Source organism: Gopherus evgoodei, chromosome 9, assembly GCF_007399415.2.
Source record: "Gopherus evgoodei ecotype Sinaloan lineage chromosome 9, rGopEvg1_v1.p, whole genome shotgun sequence".
NCBI classification, from domain to species: Eukaryota; Metazoa; Chordata; order Testudines; family Testudinidae; genus Gopherus; species Gopherus evgoodei.
In genome coordinates, this window is record NC_044330.1 from 103,983,477 (window position 1) to 104,003,352 (window position 19,876).

Sequence of the window (19,876 nt, forward strand, 5' to 3'; positions counted from 1 at the left end):
GGGCAGGAGGATGGAGTGAGCGGGCTGAGGCCTGGGAGAAGGGAAGAGAGTAGGGCAAAGGTATTTGAGTTTGTGTGATTAGTCAGTTGGCAGCTCTATCAGAACAATTGTTCCAGGCTTCCTGCAGATTCAGAAAAAGAAACAAAAACTGAGATTCTGGAGAAAAAGACAGCATCTTCATAAAGGTGCTGGAAAATTATACTGTGACGTTCCTCATGTTACAGGGAAGGCAGGCAAAGATAGAAATGAAATCAAGTTGAGTGTTTGACCTTGCTTTGCTTGGCCAACAAAGGATAAGATCACATACAGCCAAAAACTACATGAGAAATCTTGCAGGAATCATACTGAACACATTTTGGCAATTTTTTGTAGCAAACTCCTGAAGATAAGGGCTAAATTGTGCACCAATGGTGCCCCAAATCCCTGATGATTTCTGTCATTTTTGGCAATCATTTAAACACCTACCAGATTGGATGGATACACCAGATTATGTGATGTGGCTATGGTCATATTCTAATCTAGTAGAGCAAATCACAGGAAAGCTGCTATGAGGTGTTGCCATAATAGATAATATAGTAAAACTATTGCACAAGCAGAACCCCTAATTAACACGTTCCAAGAAAATTCCACAAGGCACTAGTGATAATAGTGGGACTCGAACCCAAACTCCATGCATCCAAAATTCAAAAACTCAGGCTCCAACCATTCCACAACGTCACAGTTCTTACTGCCTATTGGGCCATTTCAAATACACGCTCTCCCTGTTCAGCCAATCAGCGCACCCGCCCTTCCCAGGCGCATGGGCTTCTCCTTGAAATCAAAGCTGGCCGGACGAGGTTCTTCTACGCATGCGTACTGGTGTGATGCGGCTACAAGGCGCATGCGCAGTTACAACACACTAGCTTTTGGCTCCCAAGTCGGCAGCGTGTGGCGCATGCGCAGTGCTCCAGTGGCGGTGCGGTCTGTGTGGCGGTTCTCTAGGCCGGGTCGCTTGTTCCCCTGAGGCGGCGGCGGCAAGGCCGGCTCCGCGCGCGGGGAGCCGAGGAAGCGGCGGCTGGGGGAAGGGGCCGCCCCCTCTCGTCTCCCCAGCATGGGGCGCTGCTGGTGCCGCCCCGCTCGCCGGGCTCGCAGCGCCCCCGGACTCTGCCTGCGGCGGCCTGTGCGGGGCCTGTAGGGGCGGCCGGGCCGCATCGGGGCAGGGGGCGGCATGAGGAGCCGCTGCGGCCGCCCCCAGTGAATGGGCCTCGCGGCGGAGCGGGAGCAGCCGGAGCCGCCGCGATGGCTCAAGAGAAAATGGAGCTGGACCTGGAGCTGCCGGCCGGGAGCGCGCCGGCCCCGAGCGACGGGGGGAGCTTGAGGAGATCGAACAGTGCCCCCCTCATCCACGGGCTGAGGTGAGAGACCCGGGCCTGCCCCTCCCCCCATCTCATCCCACCCCCGGGCTGAGGTGAGAGACCCGGGCCTGCCCCTCCCCCCATCTCATCCCACCCCCGGGCCGAGGTGAGAGACCCGGGCCTGCCCCTCCCCCCCATCTCATCCCGCCCCCGGGCTGAGGTGAGAGACCCGGGCCTGCCCCTCCCCCCATCTCATCCCGCCCCCGGGCCGAGGTGAGAGACCCGGGCCTGCCCCTCCCCCCATCTCATCCCGCCCCCGGGCCGAGGTGAGAGACCCGGGCCTGCCCCTCCCCCCCATCTCATCCCGCCCCCGGGCTGAGGTGAGAGACCCGGGCCTGTCCCCTCCCCCCATCCCACCCCATCCCCGGGCTGAGGTGAGAGAGCCGGGCCTGCCCCTCCCCCCCATCTCATCCCGCCCCCGGGCTGAGGTGAGAGACCCGGGCCTGCCCCTCCCCCCATCTCATCCCGCCCCCGGGCTGAGGTGAGAGACCCGGGCCTGCCCCCTCCCCCTCCCCCCAGCCCGTCCCCGGGGCTGAGGTGAGAGACCCGGGCCTGCCCCCTCCCCCCATCCCACCCCGTCCCCGGGGCTGAGGTGCGAGACCCGGGCCTGCCCCCTCCCCCCATCCCACCCCGTCCCCGGGGCTGAGGTGCGAGACCCGGGCCTGCCCCCTCCCCCCATCCCACCCCGTCCCCGGGGCTGAGGTGCGAGACCCGGGCCTGCCCCCCCCCCCCCTCCCACCCCGTCCCCGGGGCTGAGGTGCGAGACCCGGGCCTGCCCCCTCCCCCCATCCCACCCCGTCCCCGGGGCTGAGGTGGGAGACCCGGGCCTGCCCCCTCCCCCCATCCCACCCCGTCCCCGGGGCTGAGGTGCGAGACCCGGGCCTGCCCCCTCCCCCCATCCCACCCCGTCCCCGGGCTGAGATGCGAGACCCGGGCCTGCCCCTCCCCCCATCTCATCCCGTCCCCGGGCTGAGATGCGAGACCCGGGCCTGTCCCCTCCCCCCATCCCACCCCGTCCCCGGGCTGAGGTGAGAGACCCGGGCCTGTCCCCTCCCCCCATCCCACCCCGTCCCCGGGGCTGAGGTGAGAGACCCATGCCTGCCCCTCCCCCCATCTCATCCTGTCCCCCGGGCTGAGGTGAGAGACCCGGGCCTGCCCCCTCCCCCCATCCCACCCCGTCCCCGGGGCTGAGGTGAGAGACCCGGGCCTGCCCCCTCCCCCCATCCCACCCCGTCCCCGGGCTGAGGTGAGAGACCCGGGCCTGCCCTCCCCCCCCCCAATCCCATCCCTGGGCTCAGGTGAGAGACCCGGGCCTGTATCACTGATGTGTGCCTTAAGTTAAAGTAACTATTGTAATCTCTTTCAGTGATAATTCGCAGGTTTTTCAGCCTTATGTGTTGCGAACCCGCAGGAACAGTACAACGGTTATGAACCGTCACAGTATGGTAAGTAATCTTAAACACAGTGTTCATACCTCAACAATGTGTAATTGAGTGTGGGGAAACAGAAAGCTTAAACTTAAAGCTGTACTGAAATATTCTTACGGACCTCCTGGCTGGAAAATGGATTTCTTTTAATGCACATTTCCTCTGAACAATCAAGAAATTTTGTAGATGTAAGCATAATACCTCACAAAGCATATTACTGATTGATACCCTGTCCTTTTGTTTTGGTTAAAATTGTCCTGTAGTTGGGATACCATAACAGAGTGGAACTCAGCGTCTCTTCTGGTTTCAAAGCTCAGTGCATTGAATTTGCCTGTGGGAAAGAGTAATTGCAGTCTCATTTTAAAATAACCTTGCACAGTTGAACTGTGTCTAAAAAACAACCCCCCAAAACCTTCCATTTACTTGACTCTCTGGTAGGATGACTAGAGCTAGAGGTAGACAGCTGGCTTCACAGGATCAGATTAAGAGAAGGTAATTTTAAAGTAATTCATATTTTAAAGTAATTCATATGCTGAACATTATTCTACTCATTACCGTTTAGGGCTTTCAGCATACAATCCTGTAATTATTTCACTTTTCAAAGATGTTTGTAGGTCACTCTTACGTGTTTCCCAATCAGTTGTTAACTTGGACAAATCATGGGAAATAGCATTACTTTTTTTTCAGCTAAAATCATTTTCTTCTTCCTGTTTTTATAGGAAGTAAACAGGGCTTTGGAGCTGTGCTCCTGCTCCCCTCCAGGCAAAAACCTGCAGCTCCACTGCTCCAGAGCTGCTCCACTCCAAAGCCCTGGAAGTAAAGATTAGGTCTTGGTTCTTTAGAGAAGTTATGGGACTCAAAAGGTCCTAAAAATCTATAAAATACCTATGGCCTCTGTCTTACATTCAGCCTAGCAAGAGAGTGACAGAATTCGATTCTAAGCTTTTTGTTATGGAGCTGTTACTTCACTGTCTGCCCTATGCCTAATATTGTTAGTAGTCATAGTAAACGCTTATTTTATAGTAGTGCCCAAAGCCCTCAATTAGCTCTGTGTGCTGTACAGACCTAGCTACAAGACAGTCTTTGCCTCAAAAGGGCTAAATTTACTGCAAAGTGCTATTTCCAATATTTAAATTCCCTACAACTTTTCCCACTGGCACTTCTGAAAATTTATGTGATACCATTTGATTTGACTTCATCTCTAGATTATCTGAGATAAATTATGGGTTTAAGGCTTGTGAACAAAATCTTTCCAGTGTTCTTAAGTACGTAGTTAATTTTGTAATGTTCTAATTTAGTAGCTCTCAACCTTTTCAGACTACTGTACCCTTTTCAGAAGTCTGATTGGTCTTGTGTACCCCCAAGTTTGTCTTGCGTACTCACTTAAAAACTACTTGCTTACAAAATCAGATGTAAAAATATAAATGTCACAACACGCTATTACTGAAAAATTGCTTACTTTCTCATTTTTGCCATATTACAGAATAAATCAATTGGAATATAAATAATATTCTTATATTTCAGTGTATAATCCATAGTGCTGTATAAATAAGTCATTGTCTGTATGAAACTTTTTAGTTTGTACTGACTTGGCTAGTGCTTTTTATGTAGTCTGTTGTAAAACTAGGCAAATACCTAGATGAGTTGATGTACCCCTGAAAGACATCTGTGTACCCCCAGGAATAGGTGAACCCCTGGTTGAGAATCACTGTTCTAACTTATGCTCACATTCTTATTACAGTACCTTGCCTTTCTTAACTGTTTATATTATTGCTACTACATTTGAGGGCAGTTGCCTGTGGCATCCATTGATTAACCGAATGAACTTGGTAAGAAGAGAGCACTAGCTATACTAAGGCCAACTATCATTTTACTACTATGTGGTCTAGGTTCTGAGCACTTATTGACACTTGGCTATCTTAATTCTAATTTAAAGAGAACATAGGTGACTGAGAATAGTCTGTATGCAGACTACTGATTTATGATTGAGAAGTGGATGTTTACTCTTTTCTAGTTGCTGTCATCATCTCCAATTCGAATTCCTAGCAGCAGACTTCATCAAATCAGAAGGGTAAATTGCATTATTCTACTTCATATGTGATATTTCATCAAAACATTTAACTTTCCTTCTCTTCATGCAGTATTTGATATGGAAATGACACTGCTGGTGTTTCTTCTCCATTAGATCAGTTTAGCTCTGTTTCATCCTCTAAGCTCCAGTGTCACGTACAGTCTGGCGTCATGTCCTCACAGGGCTTGTTGTTTTTTCATATTGAAGTGCTTCAGAACTTATAAAGCTATTGTTATGATCTAGATATGGGGCTCGGGGATGAACAGGGAGAAGTGGTTAGTTGGGATGGATGACAGGCCTTTCCTTCTGGAGTGTTACTCCTGCTGGTTTAAATTCTAAAGGCCGATGACTGAACTAGGAAGAGTTCATTCAGCTTTGAGTACCATGATGAACTAAATATTGTGAAAGCTTATAGTGCTTATCTCCTGTAGGAGGAAGGAGTGGATTTAATGAACAGAGAAACAGCACATGAAAGGTGAGTGTGACTGAAACAAAATAAGAAAGTAGCCAGACTTGTCATCTTTGTAGCCACTGATGGGATTTTTTGTGTTTTAGGGAAGTGCAAACAGCAATGCAGATAAGCCAGTCATGGGAGGAAAGCTTGAGTCTGGTAATCTCTTTTTACAGATGTTTAAATTTTTAATTCTACTTCTACACTTAACCATTGGATTTAAGGAAAAAGTGGAAATAACTTGAGAAATAATTTTAGAAAATATAAGTTTGTTCTTCTAGTTGCTCCACTGATTTGGCCAGTGAAATGTTGTGGCTCAGGTGGTAAGGCAATGTACTATGTCAGTTTAAGGATGACATTTTGTACTTACAGAGTGACAATGACTTGGACAAGTCCGAGAAATCTTCCTCTCCAAAGAGAATAGACTTCATCCCAGTTTCCCCAGCACCTTCACCTACCCGAGGAATAGGGAAGGTAGGAGAAACCAAGAACAAGAAAGAAAACACACATTTCAGATTAAAAAAAATCCTTTGCAGTTCATCTTAAACTCCTCGAACTAATTAACTGATTTTAAAGAAAAAAAGATTTAACAATGGTAATAGACAACTACTGTTGACTTTTCTCAATATCTAAAACTTACTACCTAAGCCTTTAAAATCTGACCTGCTGACTTCCTGGTTCCTTCACTATGCTGAGTGACTTCAGCAGCTGCATTTTTTGTGCTTTGGGGAGGGAAGATGCTAGGGAGGTGGCTGTGGTAATCAAGTGGAAGGCCTGGATGAGATATTAAGTTGTCTAAACAGAAAGAAAAAGATGGATCTTAGAAATATTATGGAGGAAGCAGCAAGATTTGGATATAAGCTGTATGTGTGTGGAGGAGAGAGAGGGAGGAGTCCAAGACCCCAGTTCACAGATCTTTCATTTTAGTCTGCGTGCTCCCGAATCTCTTGATTGCCGACTCGGGAAGGGTGGAGTGGAGACAAAGACCCTCCCCCTAGCACCATTTTTTTGCCTCCAATGAGAATCCGATAGAGATTGAAGTGGAAATCAGCAACCATGTTTACTTCTTGGCCTTGTCTTTACTGAAGTTATCGCATTCTTCCATGGTTACTGTATCATGGAAGCTCAGCCAATGTTAGCACTCCCTATTGCCAGTGCAGAACAGCCACAGTATTTTTACCACTGTCAGGGAAACCGGCTCTAAGCAGTGCTGGTGTATGATGGTAAGATGCTGGCTGTTTGTCTGGATAGTAGTGTTTGTACTGGGAGGATTACAACTGTCTCAAAGCAGACTTGACTGAGTTTCACGGACATCAGTATGCATGCAGCTCCTTGGGCTGAGTTCAGCTGCAGGAGCACAGAATGGATGTGAAGAGTCAGACACTGTTGCCAAATTCATATTACAATTTTTTTCAACAGGAGACAAATATATGGAGTATTTTAAATAAGCATGGGTTGTTTTTGAGAAGAGTGGTATAAAGATTAATGTAGTCCTCTGTACTGATCCGTTTAGAAGTAAGGGCGGAACAGGGACCAAATCCTATTTGGATAACATGGTTCATTCTCTATCTTAACTTTTGATTTCAGAGTTTTTATTTTCAAGCATTTTGACTGTTAATTTGAATGAAGTGATGCTTTTAGAATATTTTATAAAATCAATTTTACAGACCTCTTAGATTTGGTTTTAATTTTCTATTCAAGCTTCCAGTAGGTTATTGTATTGTTGGCCTTGTTACTTTCAATAGGGGTTTTGGTTGGGGTGGGAAAAAGTATTGATTATTTAAAAGGAAGTTGCAGAAGTATTTTACTGTGTAATTCTTTCCCCAGCAATGTTTTTCTCCATCCTTACAAATGTTTGTGAGTAGTAATGGATTACCTCCAAGTCCTATTCCTAGTCCAACAAGGCGATTCTCAAAGTAAGTCAAATTGTCTCAAAGTAACAAATACCTAGTTTCAATAGTAGTCTGGCAGTTTAAGACAGTTCAGTGTTAACATTCAGGCCTGGAAATTGGTTTGAAGCAATTTTTATTTGTAATTTCAACTGGAATCCATTAATAAAGTGACTTCTGGATGGTTCTAGTTTTGTCCTGCTTTAAAAGATGGCTGTGTGTTCCCTTTCAATATTTTGTCAACAAGTCATCTTTAGAGCTGCTTTTTTTTTTTTTAAACTGCACTGATGTTGAAATTAGAGACTCCACCATTGCCCCACACACCCAAAAATTTTTCAACGTTAAACTTTGCAAGAGGAAGCTGAACGCCAGCGTTCTTTGAATTCTCTTCAAATTTAGATTAGACTGGGTCCTTCATAGAGAATCTCAGAGCACTTACCAGACAGACTTTTTAAACTCCCCAGATATAATACTGCTTGTATACATCTGATTTACAAATTAATAAAATGAGGCTGACTTTCCATAAGTAAACAGAAATTAAATGACCTACCAAAGATCGTATGGTAAATATCCTTCTCTGAGGAGACACAACACCTTTCAAAAGCTAACTTTTCTGTTTAACTACAGTATCAGACTCTCAATTGCCTAAGTGATTGAACTGTTTTAAAACAGGAATTCACTTTTTAAAATGTGATTGTATATTGGTTTAGTATACAAAACATTTCGTTCAAGCTTAAATTTTTTAGAATTTATTGATACCAGTCTTGGCTCTTTTAGCAGGAGGAGTCAGAGTCCAATCAACTGTATCAGGCCGAGTGTTCTTGGTCCCATTAAAAGGAAAGGTATGTTTAAATACTTCTGATATTTTAGAGATGTAGTTGTGAATTGTGGTCACTAGATAGCATTAGGATTTAAAGACAGGAAGTCTAAGCTAAGCAGTAGCCTTTCCTCAAAATATCGTGCACGCTCCTCCATGATGTATTGGTATTTACCAATCCAGACTTCCAGCTGTAAAATAAAACGAAAGGGCTTGCCTAAAATACTATAAATTAATTTATAAATCTGACTAGTCACTTGTATCTACTATTTAAAACTTGGAATGTTTTTCTCCTTTGACTATTAGTAAAAATGGGCTGGAGACTGGTAAGACTGACTTGCCAAAAATCAGATGTAAATCAAAATCTATGCTAGATGGGCAATCATTTTTAGCTGCAGGAAGCTGTAAATTAAGACTAATTCTAAGATAAATATGCTTCACCTTCTGGGAGGCTTTTTTAGATTCTGTGGCAGGGTGGATCAAAACATTTTTTAAAAAAATCAAAATTTAAATACAGGCTTATGTCTAAAATAAACCTATTTAAAATTAAACTTGAAAAAGACTATCCTGTGTTTTACTAGGCTACTTTATGCTCTAACATTTAAACTAAACATGGAAGTTATTAAGCAGTGCATGTTTGCTGCCACGTTTTGAAGACCGTTATACCACGAACTGGTAGAAGTCAGGTTAAGCATCTGGAGCCAGTGTCTAAGTATTTAAGCTAGGTTTGGACTGGCTCTTCTGAGGGTATAAAGAGAATATTTTCTTTTCTGCTTATTCATCCAGTTCAGTTACTACTTAATTCGAAGTTAAGAAACTAGTTGGGAGTTGAAAAAGCAGGAAAGCTTGTTTTTCTCTTCCACTCTATGAACAAAAAATATGAGAGAGAGAGAGCATGAGGTCTACTAGTTCTAAAATCTTGAAGGACATGGTGACCAAAACCAACCAACCCATCAATTCAATTCACTAACTACAGATAACTTACTTTGTTCTAATAAATCAGTTAGTGTTAAATACAAAACCATGTTTTTTGATTTTTCTCTTATATAGCCAACATTTTAAGGTAGTCTATTTAAAAAAAAATACTGGTTTTATGCATTTAATAAAATTTGAATTTCTAGCCAAATAGATCTTGACACAAACCACAAGTAAAGATTAAACTGCTAAACAAACCACAAGTAAAGAGTTAATCTGATAAATAGAAATTTATGAATTATGTATTTTAGCATAAAATGTAACCCAAATAATTTTTTTTTCAGCTATATAATTGCTTAAATATAGAGTATCCTTCTGGTTAGCAAAAAGAAACACCAAATTTAATATAAAATTATATTTAGTTGATATCCCCATGGTTCAGTGGATATCAACTAATGAGAATCAGCCTGTCCTTAAGAAAATAACAAGTACAAATTCAAAACATAATTTAAATCAAGATTTCTGGCTTGATGATTTAAATAGTTATTAAAATTGGTGTTGCCCTGTATTCTGTGGCTCCCTCTGTATTTAACCATCTTTGTTATACTAGAAATCTGTCTGGCTTCCATAAATGATGTTCTGAAGGAAATGCATTGTATAGTGGTACATTTCAAAAGTTTATTCTAATTATAGAAGTATTCCTTTTTATACGTTTACTGAATATGTTTGAAATTGTATATCCAATGTTTGTTCTATATTACGAAAGTTCAAATGATGAATATTTTGAGAATTTAGAGGGATGGAAGTAGCAGAGTACATGAGTGTTTTTCCCTTTGAAAATCTGTATTTCTTAACCAGAAATATGATGGTGTGATGGTGTTTGAAGTAAAACTTAAACAAAATTTCCATACTATTATTAATGGGACACTGCATTAAACTGAGGGATTAAGAAAACTAATTTATCAGTGCTTATGTGGCAAGTACTTCTCCACCTAATCCCATCCATTTCTGTTGATCTTTCCTTACTCAGCCATACCAGTGACACCCCCTTTTATTCTCCCCAAGTGTGTATTTATGAAATTGTGACATTGATTGTTTGCTTTAAAAAAAAAAAAGACAAAATAAACTGACCTACTTCTAATCTGTCAAATCAGGTCCAATTTATTTCAAATTTGTTTTTAAAAAAACAAAAAAAACCCTACCTTTGCTGCAGATGCTTATCTAGTTTTTGAGGGGGGAATGTGAAGCAGCTTTTAGTACCCATAGTGAAACTCGCAATGTAAGAAGCCAAAGTACTTTAGAGTGGACCACTTAAAGCAAAAGCACAGTACAAGTAAAGTCCAAACAGGAGCCTGCTTTCCCATTCCCCACTCCACTCTGGTGCTTTTTGGAAATGTGAGTTTGCTCTTCTACTGGATACACAAACCAGTTTTAATTATGAATAAGACTATGATTTGGTCATGGAAGTCACAGAATCCATGGACTTCCAGCGACCTCCGTGTCTTAAGCATGCGGTGGTTGGGAAGTGCAGGGTCCCCTGCAAGGGCAGGGAGCTGTTGGGTACCCCCGTGGCCTCTAGCAGCTGCTGTGGGGGACCCTAGCCACTGCCCAACTGCCTCACTTTAGGCAGTGTGGGGACCTGCAGATGTAGATCCCCATTTTGTCAAGGATATTTTTAGTAAAAGTCAGGGACAGGTCACAGCTTCTGTGAGGTTTTTGCCCATGGCCTGTCCCTGACTTTTACTAAAAATATCCATGACAGAATCTTAGCCTTAATTATGAATAGTACTTAATCATAAATGTCACTCTAAATACATCTAATTTCTTTATCCTTCTGAAATACATAATTCTTGTTTCTTTAAACTCTTAAATTGCTTAGTGGTTCTAAGTCTGCATTTATTACATGGCTATGACTATACATGTTACCATAAACTGAAACAATCCCTAATAGGAAAGACTCAGCATATCAGTGTTATATTGTAAAACAGTGAAATGCTAGCTGTTAAAATATCTTCTAGTGGTAAAAATGATACATGTTACTATGCAGCCTTCCTGTAGAATTTCACATTTCTTGAAAGAGTTGTCTGACCTTTTTCTTCAGTTTGTGTGAGGATCCCGAGTATTTTACATCTGTGTTCTTTAGCTTCAAGCTGCATGATGGAAGCCATCATTATTTCATCAAAGGAGAATGAACATATTCCTTGCATGCTACAGAAAATGAGTTTTCAGGGCTGCCAGTCTTGGAGTAAAGGCTGAGTGGTAGTGTATTTCTCCTACGTTATGTACACAAAGTTCATTTATAGTATGTTTTTAATGTGAAGCCTTTCAATTAGTTCCCCAAGCTGGCACTAGAACTGCTATAAGTTAAGTGGAAGCTGAAAAAGTAGTCCCCAAATTTCAAATATACTTTTGCTGGTAGACAGTGAATTAAACTACATCTGAAAAATCTCATGAACCTGGCAATAAAAAAGAAACTGAAAAAACTAAAGTATCAGATAACTGAACTTTATATAAGAAACTGATAAATGAACTGGGTATCATCCCACAGTATGAGGTAGTGGTGGGCAACCTGTGGCCCGTCAGAGTAATTCACTAGCGGGCCATCAGACCGTTCATTTACATTTGCACCCATGCCACTTCCTGCAGCTCTCATCGTCTGGGAATGGCAAACCGCGGCCACTGGGAGCTTCAGGCGGCCATGCAAATGTAAATGAATGGTCTGATGACCTGCCAGCAGATTACCCTGATGGGCTGCAGGTTGCCCACTACTGGCATAATATACTAAAGATACAGGACCCAATTCTGCGTTTTACACTTGCAATTCCAAAAAAGTCAATGGGTTTACATGGGGATGAGGATGTAATCTGTCCCGCAGTAAGGAAGGAGAAGTGATCAGGTGTTATGCCAAATTTGTTTTGTGTTAGGATTTGTGTGTGTGCTTTCATGCTTGTCAATATTGGTCTTAATATCTAGGAGGGCATTCTTGGGTCCAAAATGGACACATGCTGTTTAAAGTTCTCAAAGTTACTGATATTGTGACAATAGATTTTTTTTTTAAGTGAATAAAATGGGAGCAATTGCCTGCTCTTAAATATTTAATTTAAGAGAACGATATGTGGATGGCCAGAAGCTCCAAGTTCATATATTTCCATTTACTAAGGCAGGAAACTGGTCCATACAGCAGCCCAGTTTTAAACAAGTTATACAGCTGGCTGTAAAAATGAGTCCTTTTAAAATCACTTACATTTGACAACATATGTTGTAAAGCATATACAAGCTCTATAATTCTAAATATATAAACATTTAAGCTTAACAGCTCTGACAAATAACTTTCTAAAATATTGAGTATGAGACACTGCACAAGAAGCAAATTGCTATTAAACATTTCAACAAACACTGCAAAGTGCTCACTTCTGGATTGGAACCCAGCACCTATTTAATAGCACAGCGCAACACTACACATTACTTCAGGGCAGGGAATGAAGAATACAGTATGCAAATGAAACTGTAAAAGGAGTTGATAAAGGCAGGATGAAATCAGAGTTTGAATTTAGCAAGACACTGGTTCTAGATCCCAACTCTTATGAAACGTGCTGTGAGATCTTAAAGTGACCAGAACCTTTGTTCTGCACTTTCAGTGCAGCATTGTGTCCCTTAAACAATGTTGAAGCATTAGTTTAGTACAGACTCGAAAGGTTGGACTGAATAATCAAATCACTTCCTGTAGCTTTAGGAGTGTTAGGTCTCTTACCAAGCTCTGACCTGGTTGAACTGGAGATCTGACAAGATCACAGTGCAAGATGTTATGCATGTAATTACGTACTTATATGGGACACCCAAAACAGTCTTGAATAGAAAGAACTTTGAAGTTACTCTGCTGAAGATATTTCACAGAACCAAACAAGTTTGACTGTTAATTACTTTTCTCAGGTGAAATGGAAACTGAAAGCCAGCCAAAGAGACTTTTCCAAGGAACTACCAACATGCTTTCTCCTGATGTTACACATCTGACAGATTTCAGTTCATGGTAAAATATTGTATTATAAACACTGAAACACCAAAGCAGAGGTCATTTAGAAATCCTCAGCACCTTGGTTTTTCAGAGAAGTTTTAACTTGTGCTAAATTTCCATTTACAGACTAGTAGAAACTGTTCCCCAACTGTCTGGAATTAGTGTTTTCTTGCTTGCTGTTTGGCTGATCTGACAAGCTGCCCATAAGTGCTTCACTCTTTGTGGTAACATCTCACAAGAACCATTTTTGATACCTGGAATAGGCAGGAAATCCTTGCTGCTCACATGCCAGATGCTTCATAGTAAATTAATTATTGTTCTGTGGTGTCCTTACTTTCCCTCAAAGCAGAATCACTCAATATTGACTATAATTTGCTGTCTGTATCACCTGCTAGGTGCCCTGCTGTTCCAGAATGGTATAGTGAGCAGAAGGATTTTTGTGGAAGTATAGTACCACACATCTCCTGGGCATTCCCAGAGGCCAGTAGTTGACATGAAGCCAAATTCTTATTATGATATTCCACTGTTAAGATTATATTGATGTATCTCTGTCTAATGTCTGTTTCATAGAAACAGGAAGGTGACTTGTCTGGCTTGAGTCTTGTCTCTTTCCAAGGAGACATCAAATAATTTAAGTGGTTCTAAAATAACAAACTTATTCCCGAGTTTTTTAGAATTGGAAAGCCAACTAGAATTAGTGAGAACTGTGGCATTTTTCAACAGTTACAAAGTGCTGGTTTGCAAGTAATCTGGAATCATGATAGCCTTTAAAATCCAAATGTGGGAGAATTTTCTTAAGGAAAAAAAACTATTTTGCAAGATCCCGTTTTGAATGATGTATTTGAGAGCAAACTGGCTAATCAGTGGCATCAAAATAGCTGCATTACTAGAATCTTCATTAGAAAAAAAAATTATTTCCCTTGTAATTGTTAAAGGCGCTACTTCTATTAACTGACTTTTCTATTCTACAGCTGGTTGAAGTTTTGGTGACAACTTATAATGCATGTTTAAAAAAAAAAAAATCTGCTCCTCTTTCCCTTAAGGAGCATGAATGTATCCATAACATGCTAGAGGAAAATAAGAAGTCTTCAGGGCTGCCAGTCTTGCAGTAAAGGCTGAGTGGTAGTATGTCTCTCCTATATATATATATATATATATATATATATATATATATACATTTTTTTTTTTATTTAAAGTGCATTAACTTGGTATGCCAATCCATAGTTCACGTGTTCTTAAGTAACCATTTTCCTTTGTCTCCAGTTTGTCTTCAGATATTCTTGATAGGAGTAGCAGCAGTATTGGTTCTTCCTCTGATTCACTGGCTAAAGGTAGCATTACCACAGAATCTCCAGTAACATGTTCAAACTCATGCTCTTCATTCATTTTGATGGATGATCTCTCACCTAAGTGACTTAATCTGTTCTGACTCAGTGTTTTGCTGTGCTGTTTCCTTGCTGTACATTTCTACAGAGAAATGAAGAACTCCGATCCTTGATAATCTTTAACATGAGGATTAAAATACTAATGGAAAATTAATGTAATCTTATTTCTTGACAACTCTTCCCAATGGTTTTGATTTAGCCTTAATGGACACTTTAGACCTTATAAATGTCTGGTTTTGATTATTTTACAAACAAGATGTCTGTCCAGTTTATACTAACTCTTCTTTGTTTTAAAGAAAAAACCTTTTGATTCCGGAATAGGCATCTTTTTACAATATTAGTGTTATTGTTTCTAGGAAAATACTGTATGCTATTACTGTCATGGTCACTTTGTCTGGAGAAACACATGGTGGTTGCAGAGATGTTTGGAAATACTCATTTATCTTTTTAGTAGTAAATTAGATTTCTCTAGATTTCATAAACAATTTCTGGTTGGGGTAAATATCTAATTTCTCCCACTAACTCAAAGTAAAATTATTCCTCCCTCTCTGTAGTTGCAGCTATCCCCAGCCATTTCTCCCACAGAAGGGGAAGAAATGCTTGGCTGTCTCTCGTGCTACTAGTAATTGCTTCATTGCAGTTGAACACTATGGTTCTGGAAGTTGGTTGTATTTAAAACAACACACAGACACTTCTAGGGTGACTAGCATATTTATCAATAGGGGAAATACAAATAACCTGTATGAAACATGGTTAACATAACTGCATAGTTCTTTCCACACCCTTCATCCAGGATATTCTATGGAAGATGGTAAATACTCAAATATTTGGCCAAGGAGAAACAATCCCTGCCTTGATCGAAAATGCATGGTGCAAGTAACTAAGTTACTTAAACTACTGAGGAAAGAAGAATGTGCATGGCGTCATCGGTGTCTCCTGTGGCATTGAGGCCATAGGTATTTTTGTGCCTTAGGGGACATTGTTAAAATTAGAGAATGTAAAACTGGTGCGTGGGCAACAGACTTAGTTTGTAGAGTGCTTACCAGATGCTGTCTTCAGCGCTGCTTTCTCTTAGTGCTTGCTGTTTTTCAAGGTGTTTCTTCCATTGGGAGGTGCTATGGAGAGTCCCAAGTATTTTGTAAGATAGCAGTGTATGTGTTCCCGTCACAGCTGCTGTATAGCTTTGCCTTTGTCTGCCTTACAGAGGGCAGGCCACTAAATTAACTTTAATTTCTAGGGAAAGGCTTTAAGGTTGGATTGGATACTAGCTCTGCATACCATTTAAGGAGTTACATTTGAGTAGTAGTCTCGATACAGTACCTTGGTCAGTCTGAGGTAATACAATAGTATACTTTTTAAGACCACCTAACTGGGCTAAAATAAACCCATTTGTAGTCTACTGTTATTTATTATTTATAAAGTATGTAAAAAAAGTCTGTGGTGATGAATTATAGTATTTTTTTATGATTGAATAAGGTTCTTTATGTTCAGTAATTGCTGGTTGGTTTCTATTTAATATGCAACATTGTCTGCCAGAATCATAAGCTTCCAGTTTTGAATGTTTGTAAGGTAACACAAATGCTTTTTGTTATCTAAAAGTACAGCTTCGGATTTCTGAAAGAAAATAGCACTGAATTTAAAGTAAGTGTGCTTTAAAGACAAGCACAGTCTCTGGCAATACTGTATGGCTAAGAATGGGGTGGGAGCACCATATTTTTTCCACTCTAAAGAGGTTTAGTTTTCAATAGACTTGTCCTACATAGCATTTTACTTTTCAAGTGTTTGTTTTAAATTGTACTAAGTACCATAAATGGCCAATAGAGGCACTTATCTGTATTATCACTTCACCTGTGGAGCATGAGTTTCCCTGCCTCAAATAAATGTGCATATTGTAAAATATTGTCCAGTGGTGCTATTTTTAAATGAGCTCTACCGTACTCAATGTTAATATTATTTGTATATGCACAGTGCTATTTCTTGTATTTTGGCTTTAACTTAATTTTTATCCATGTTAATACTTTGCAAAATGTCAAAACAGCCTTGCAAAGTATTGATCAATAGTCTGTGAAAGTACAACTTATTATTGCCCTAGTTTCATTATACCACGTGTTTTATCAGTCGTGTGACTGACTTAGAAATCTGCACAAGGGGTAGCAAAACAATAAAGCTTCTGCATGCTTTCTTATAGCTGAGAACACAGCTATTGCTTTTGGGGGGGGGTAAGGGGGGCTGACTAATCTCTCTGTACAAGTGTGTATTCAAGATGTGTTAGTAGTGGGGACTGGCCTTTGTAGAATGTAATCTTCATAAAACAAATGCACAACCATTCAATTTTGTTACTTTTTTTTAAATGGTCTGACTCTTCTCCACTCTTTGGAGGTCTCTACTGTTCACTAAAACTGCGTTAAGATACTGTTCAGTTGTTTGATAATGCATGTCATCTTGTGGTCATGACAGACCTCATCTCACTCAAATTTGTTTCACACAACTAGCTGTATGTAAAACCACTTCCCTTTAAAACTAGACATGTCAATCTTTATTCTAAAGTGTATTTCAAAGAAATTGCATATGAGCGACTAGCATATACGTATCCAGTTATGAACCAATTTTGAATAATTTGTACTCTAAAGCTGTTAAGGAAAAGATACCCCAAACTGTTAGCCCAGCCCCAGCTATAGATAGGCAAAGGGTGTAAGGAAAACAAACAAATTCAGTGTACTACATATGTTGAGTACTTTATTTTCTGTATTATCATCCATACTACTTAGAATTGGCAGGGGTTAGCTATAGTTATTGAAAGAAAGTCCACTAGTCACAATACCTGCAGACGTCAGTATAGGTCTGATAAAGCAGCCTTCTGGATATTCTGTCTCAGAATATATAGTTACAGACCATAAGGCCACTCTGCCCTAAGAACTATCAAGTAGACTAAGCCCTACTCTAAGAAGTGGATCATCTTTATTCTGTTATCCCTTTTCTGATTTGGTGACGTGTCTGTACCTCGCTTTTTCTCATGCTAATGCTGAATTTTAAATGTGGGATCAACAACAAAATCCTGTGCTTAACTGTCTTTTCCTGTCTGCATTCTGTATGTTTAAACAAGCTTTCCTACAGTATTTGTATGTAAGAGAGCTGGATGTGAAAGTGTCAATAGCTGGTGCTACAGCCTTCAGTGGTGAATCTAGTCTTACCATGCAGAAGACAAATGAATCAATCCTCCTGCTGAGTAGTGTAGAAACTGAAGGGAGAAGAGTTGGTCATTGAGTAAACTGAAACGTGTCTAAGCCCTAACCAGCATAATTCACATTTACGTATTTTTCAGAAAGTCAGAGATTTCAATTCCACAGTGAGAGCTGTGTGGGCAGATTCCTTTGCCCTCAGAGCCTTAATTAAAGCTATAGGGCTCTGTGTAGGTTTACTTGAGCAAATCTCACTGCAGGATTAGGACAAAAGTTTTTCTGTGGTGTCTACAGATAGGGTGGAATCATCTGCTTCATGTTCACTAGTTTGCAGATGCAAATTGTTAACATTCTTGTAGAGCCAACCACCAATCCATTTATCATGCAAAGGTAAAGATGAGGGCTCCTCTTTATCATGAAGGAATATCATCCATATTCCTGGTAACTCCATAAAAAAGTAATTTTGTATTGAAGTTGCATACTTTTATGAAGTTACTATCTGAGTGGATAGTACAGCTAATTTTCTTCTCTTATCTAAGCTTTTGCAGCCTTTGATTACTTTGCCTTTAGAGGAAAAGCTAAAAAATACTGCCTTAGAGCTATTTGGTACGGTTATTGTAAGAAAAGCTTCTTGGTTTCCAGGACCATCATATAGCCAATGTCAATAGTAGTGTTACATTTTTCCTCATCTGTCTTAAACAAATATTCCATCTGTGTCTTGAGAAAGCCCTGTTAGACTGGGAGGACATTCACCTTATGCCACTTAATTTCTGGCAACCACCAAAAAAGCCTTTTTCTGTCAATAATAGCAGAGTACATACTCTTGGCCATTAACATTTTTCCAGCTTAATCTTTCAAGGAGACAGGGTGCCTTTGGCTTTAATTTTTGAAGTTCTCAGCTTGGAGTCTGTTACTCTAAAGAATGAGTTCAAATAGATCATTTTAACTCAATGTTAATAGCACATCTCAATTAGGGAGACTTTAAAACCCCCAAAGGTCACGGGCTCTCCCTCCAAACCAAATGGTAGGCCTGCAGCAAAATGGTGGTGATGACCTCAAGTGTGTAGTTCAGAAATAGCATGTGATGTCCTGCTCACTTGTAGGAGTTTGATATCTTCCCCACCCACACACCAAAAAAACACAAAACCCACACCACCAGAAACCTTGCACCATCTGAAATTGCCTTCTCCAAACCTAAATTTTTATCTGGTCAGTATTGGTGATGGTGGCAATACCTCTGAGTGGAGAATCTCTTCCCCAGGTTTTATTTTGCATAGGCCCTTTGGTTGCAGAGGAGTCCAATCTTGTTGAGCCGCAAACTCTTGGCCCGATGTTGCAGCAATCGTGGAATAACCTTTCCTTCTAACATCACCTGTATCACAGTCATCTGTCCTTCTTTCTTTTCTGGCATTTTTCTGTGACCAGGGCAAGGCAATTTTCCTCAAAAGTGGTCATTCCTTCTCTGACAAGTCTTTTCCAGTTAGCCGTGTCCTGGACTACTGTCTCCAAATGCATGGTAACGATGCCACATCTCTTGATGTATGTGTTGACGGTGTCTTTGAAGCATTTCTTTAGGCCTTCCTATTTCCCTTCTCCCTGAGTGAGTGGGTGTGGTAGGCAAGTCTTGTGGTAGGCATGCGCACACAGTGCCTGCTCTACCTTAGCTGGTGCAGGATAATCAGATGGGCTCACCAGGGAAAGTGCTGGCTTCTGATAACAGGAGGGTGATCCTCCAACTTTATGTTGAGGATCTTCTGGAGAAAGTGCTGGGGTTCCAGGTTTGCCAGGAATTTTCTGTAAGTCACCCAAGTCTTGCAGCTATTACCATCTCTCTGTAAATAGGATTATCTCCCAGAATTGGCCTCAATCTCTTGGCAGCTATTGAAAGCCATCCAGGAGATTTTAATAGGCCACTAAAAGTCCCAGCAGGGCCAAGGCAAGCTCCCTCTTGTCCTGGCTCCATCCGGCTCCTGGAAGTGATTGCTGCATCCCTCCAGCTCCTAGATGCAGGGGTAGCCACGGGGTCTCTGTGCACTGCCCCCAGCGCAAGTGCTGATTCCACAACTCCCATTGGCTGGGAATGCTGGCCAATGGGGATGGGGGGGTGCCTGCAGGCAGGGGCAGTGTACAGAGCCCCCCTAGGAGCTAGATATGCTGACTGCCTTGCAGGAGCCTACACCCCCTTGTGCATCCCAATCCCCTGCCTGAGCCTGCTCCCACACTCTGAACTTGTTGGTCCTAGGCCAGGGCCTGCACCCCTGCCCCAACCTGGTGAAAGGGAGGCAGGGAAAGCGAGGGGGGATGGAGTCGGGGTGGGGCCTCAGGAAAGGGACAGA

At 41.7% G+C, this 19,876-nt stretch overlaps 1 protein-coding gene and 2 non-coding genes across 3 annotated transcripts; all 3 read left to right on the forward strand.

Annotated features, from left to right (window-relative positions):
* The first annotated feature begins 953 nt into the window (after positions 1-953).
* Positions 954-16,670, forward strand: LOC115657304 (protein FAM122B-like). Its single transcript, XM_030574969.1, has 10 exons — positions 954-1,394; positions 2,761-2,839; positions 4,836-4,892; positions 5,324-5,367; positions 5,448-5,502; positions 5,716-5,817; positions 7,171-7,259; positions 8,010-8,074; positions 12,895-12,991; positions 14,240-16,670. The coding sequence occupies exons 1-10, from the start codon at positions 1,279-1,281 to the stop codon at positions 14,388-14,390; spliced, it is 855 nt and encodes a 284-aa protein (XP_030430829.1). The 5' UTR covers positions 954-1,278; the 3' UTR covers positions 14,391-16,670.
* LOC115658165 lies at positions 11,115-11,245 on the forward strand. Its single transcript, XR_004002198.1, has one exon. It is a non-coding gene; the product is annotated as a small nucleolar RNA U109 (small nucleolar RNA).
* LOC115658164 lies at positions 13,976-14,120 on the forward strand. The gene has a single exon (XR_004002197.1). It is a non-coding gene; the product is annotated as a small nucleolar RNA U109 (small nucleolar RNA).
* Positions 16,671-19,876: the final 3,206 nt, after the last annotated feature.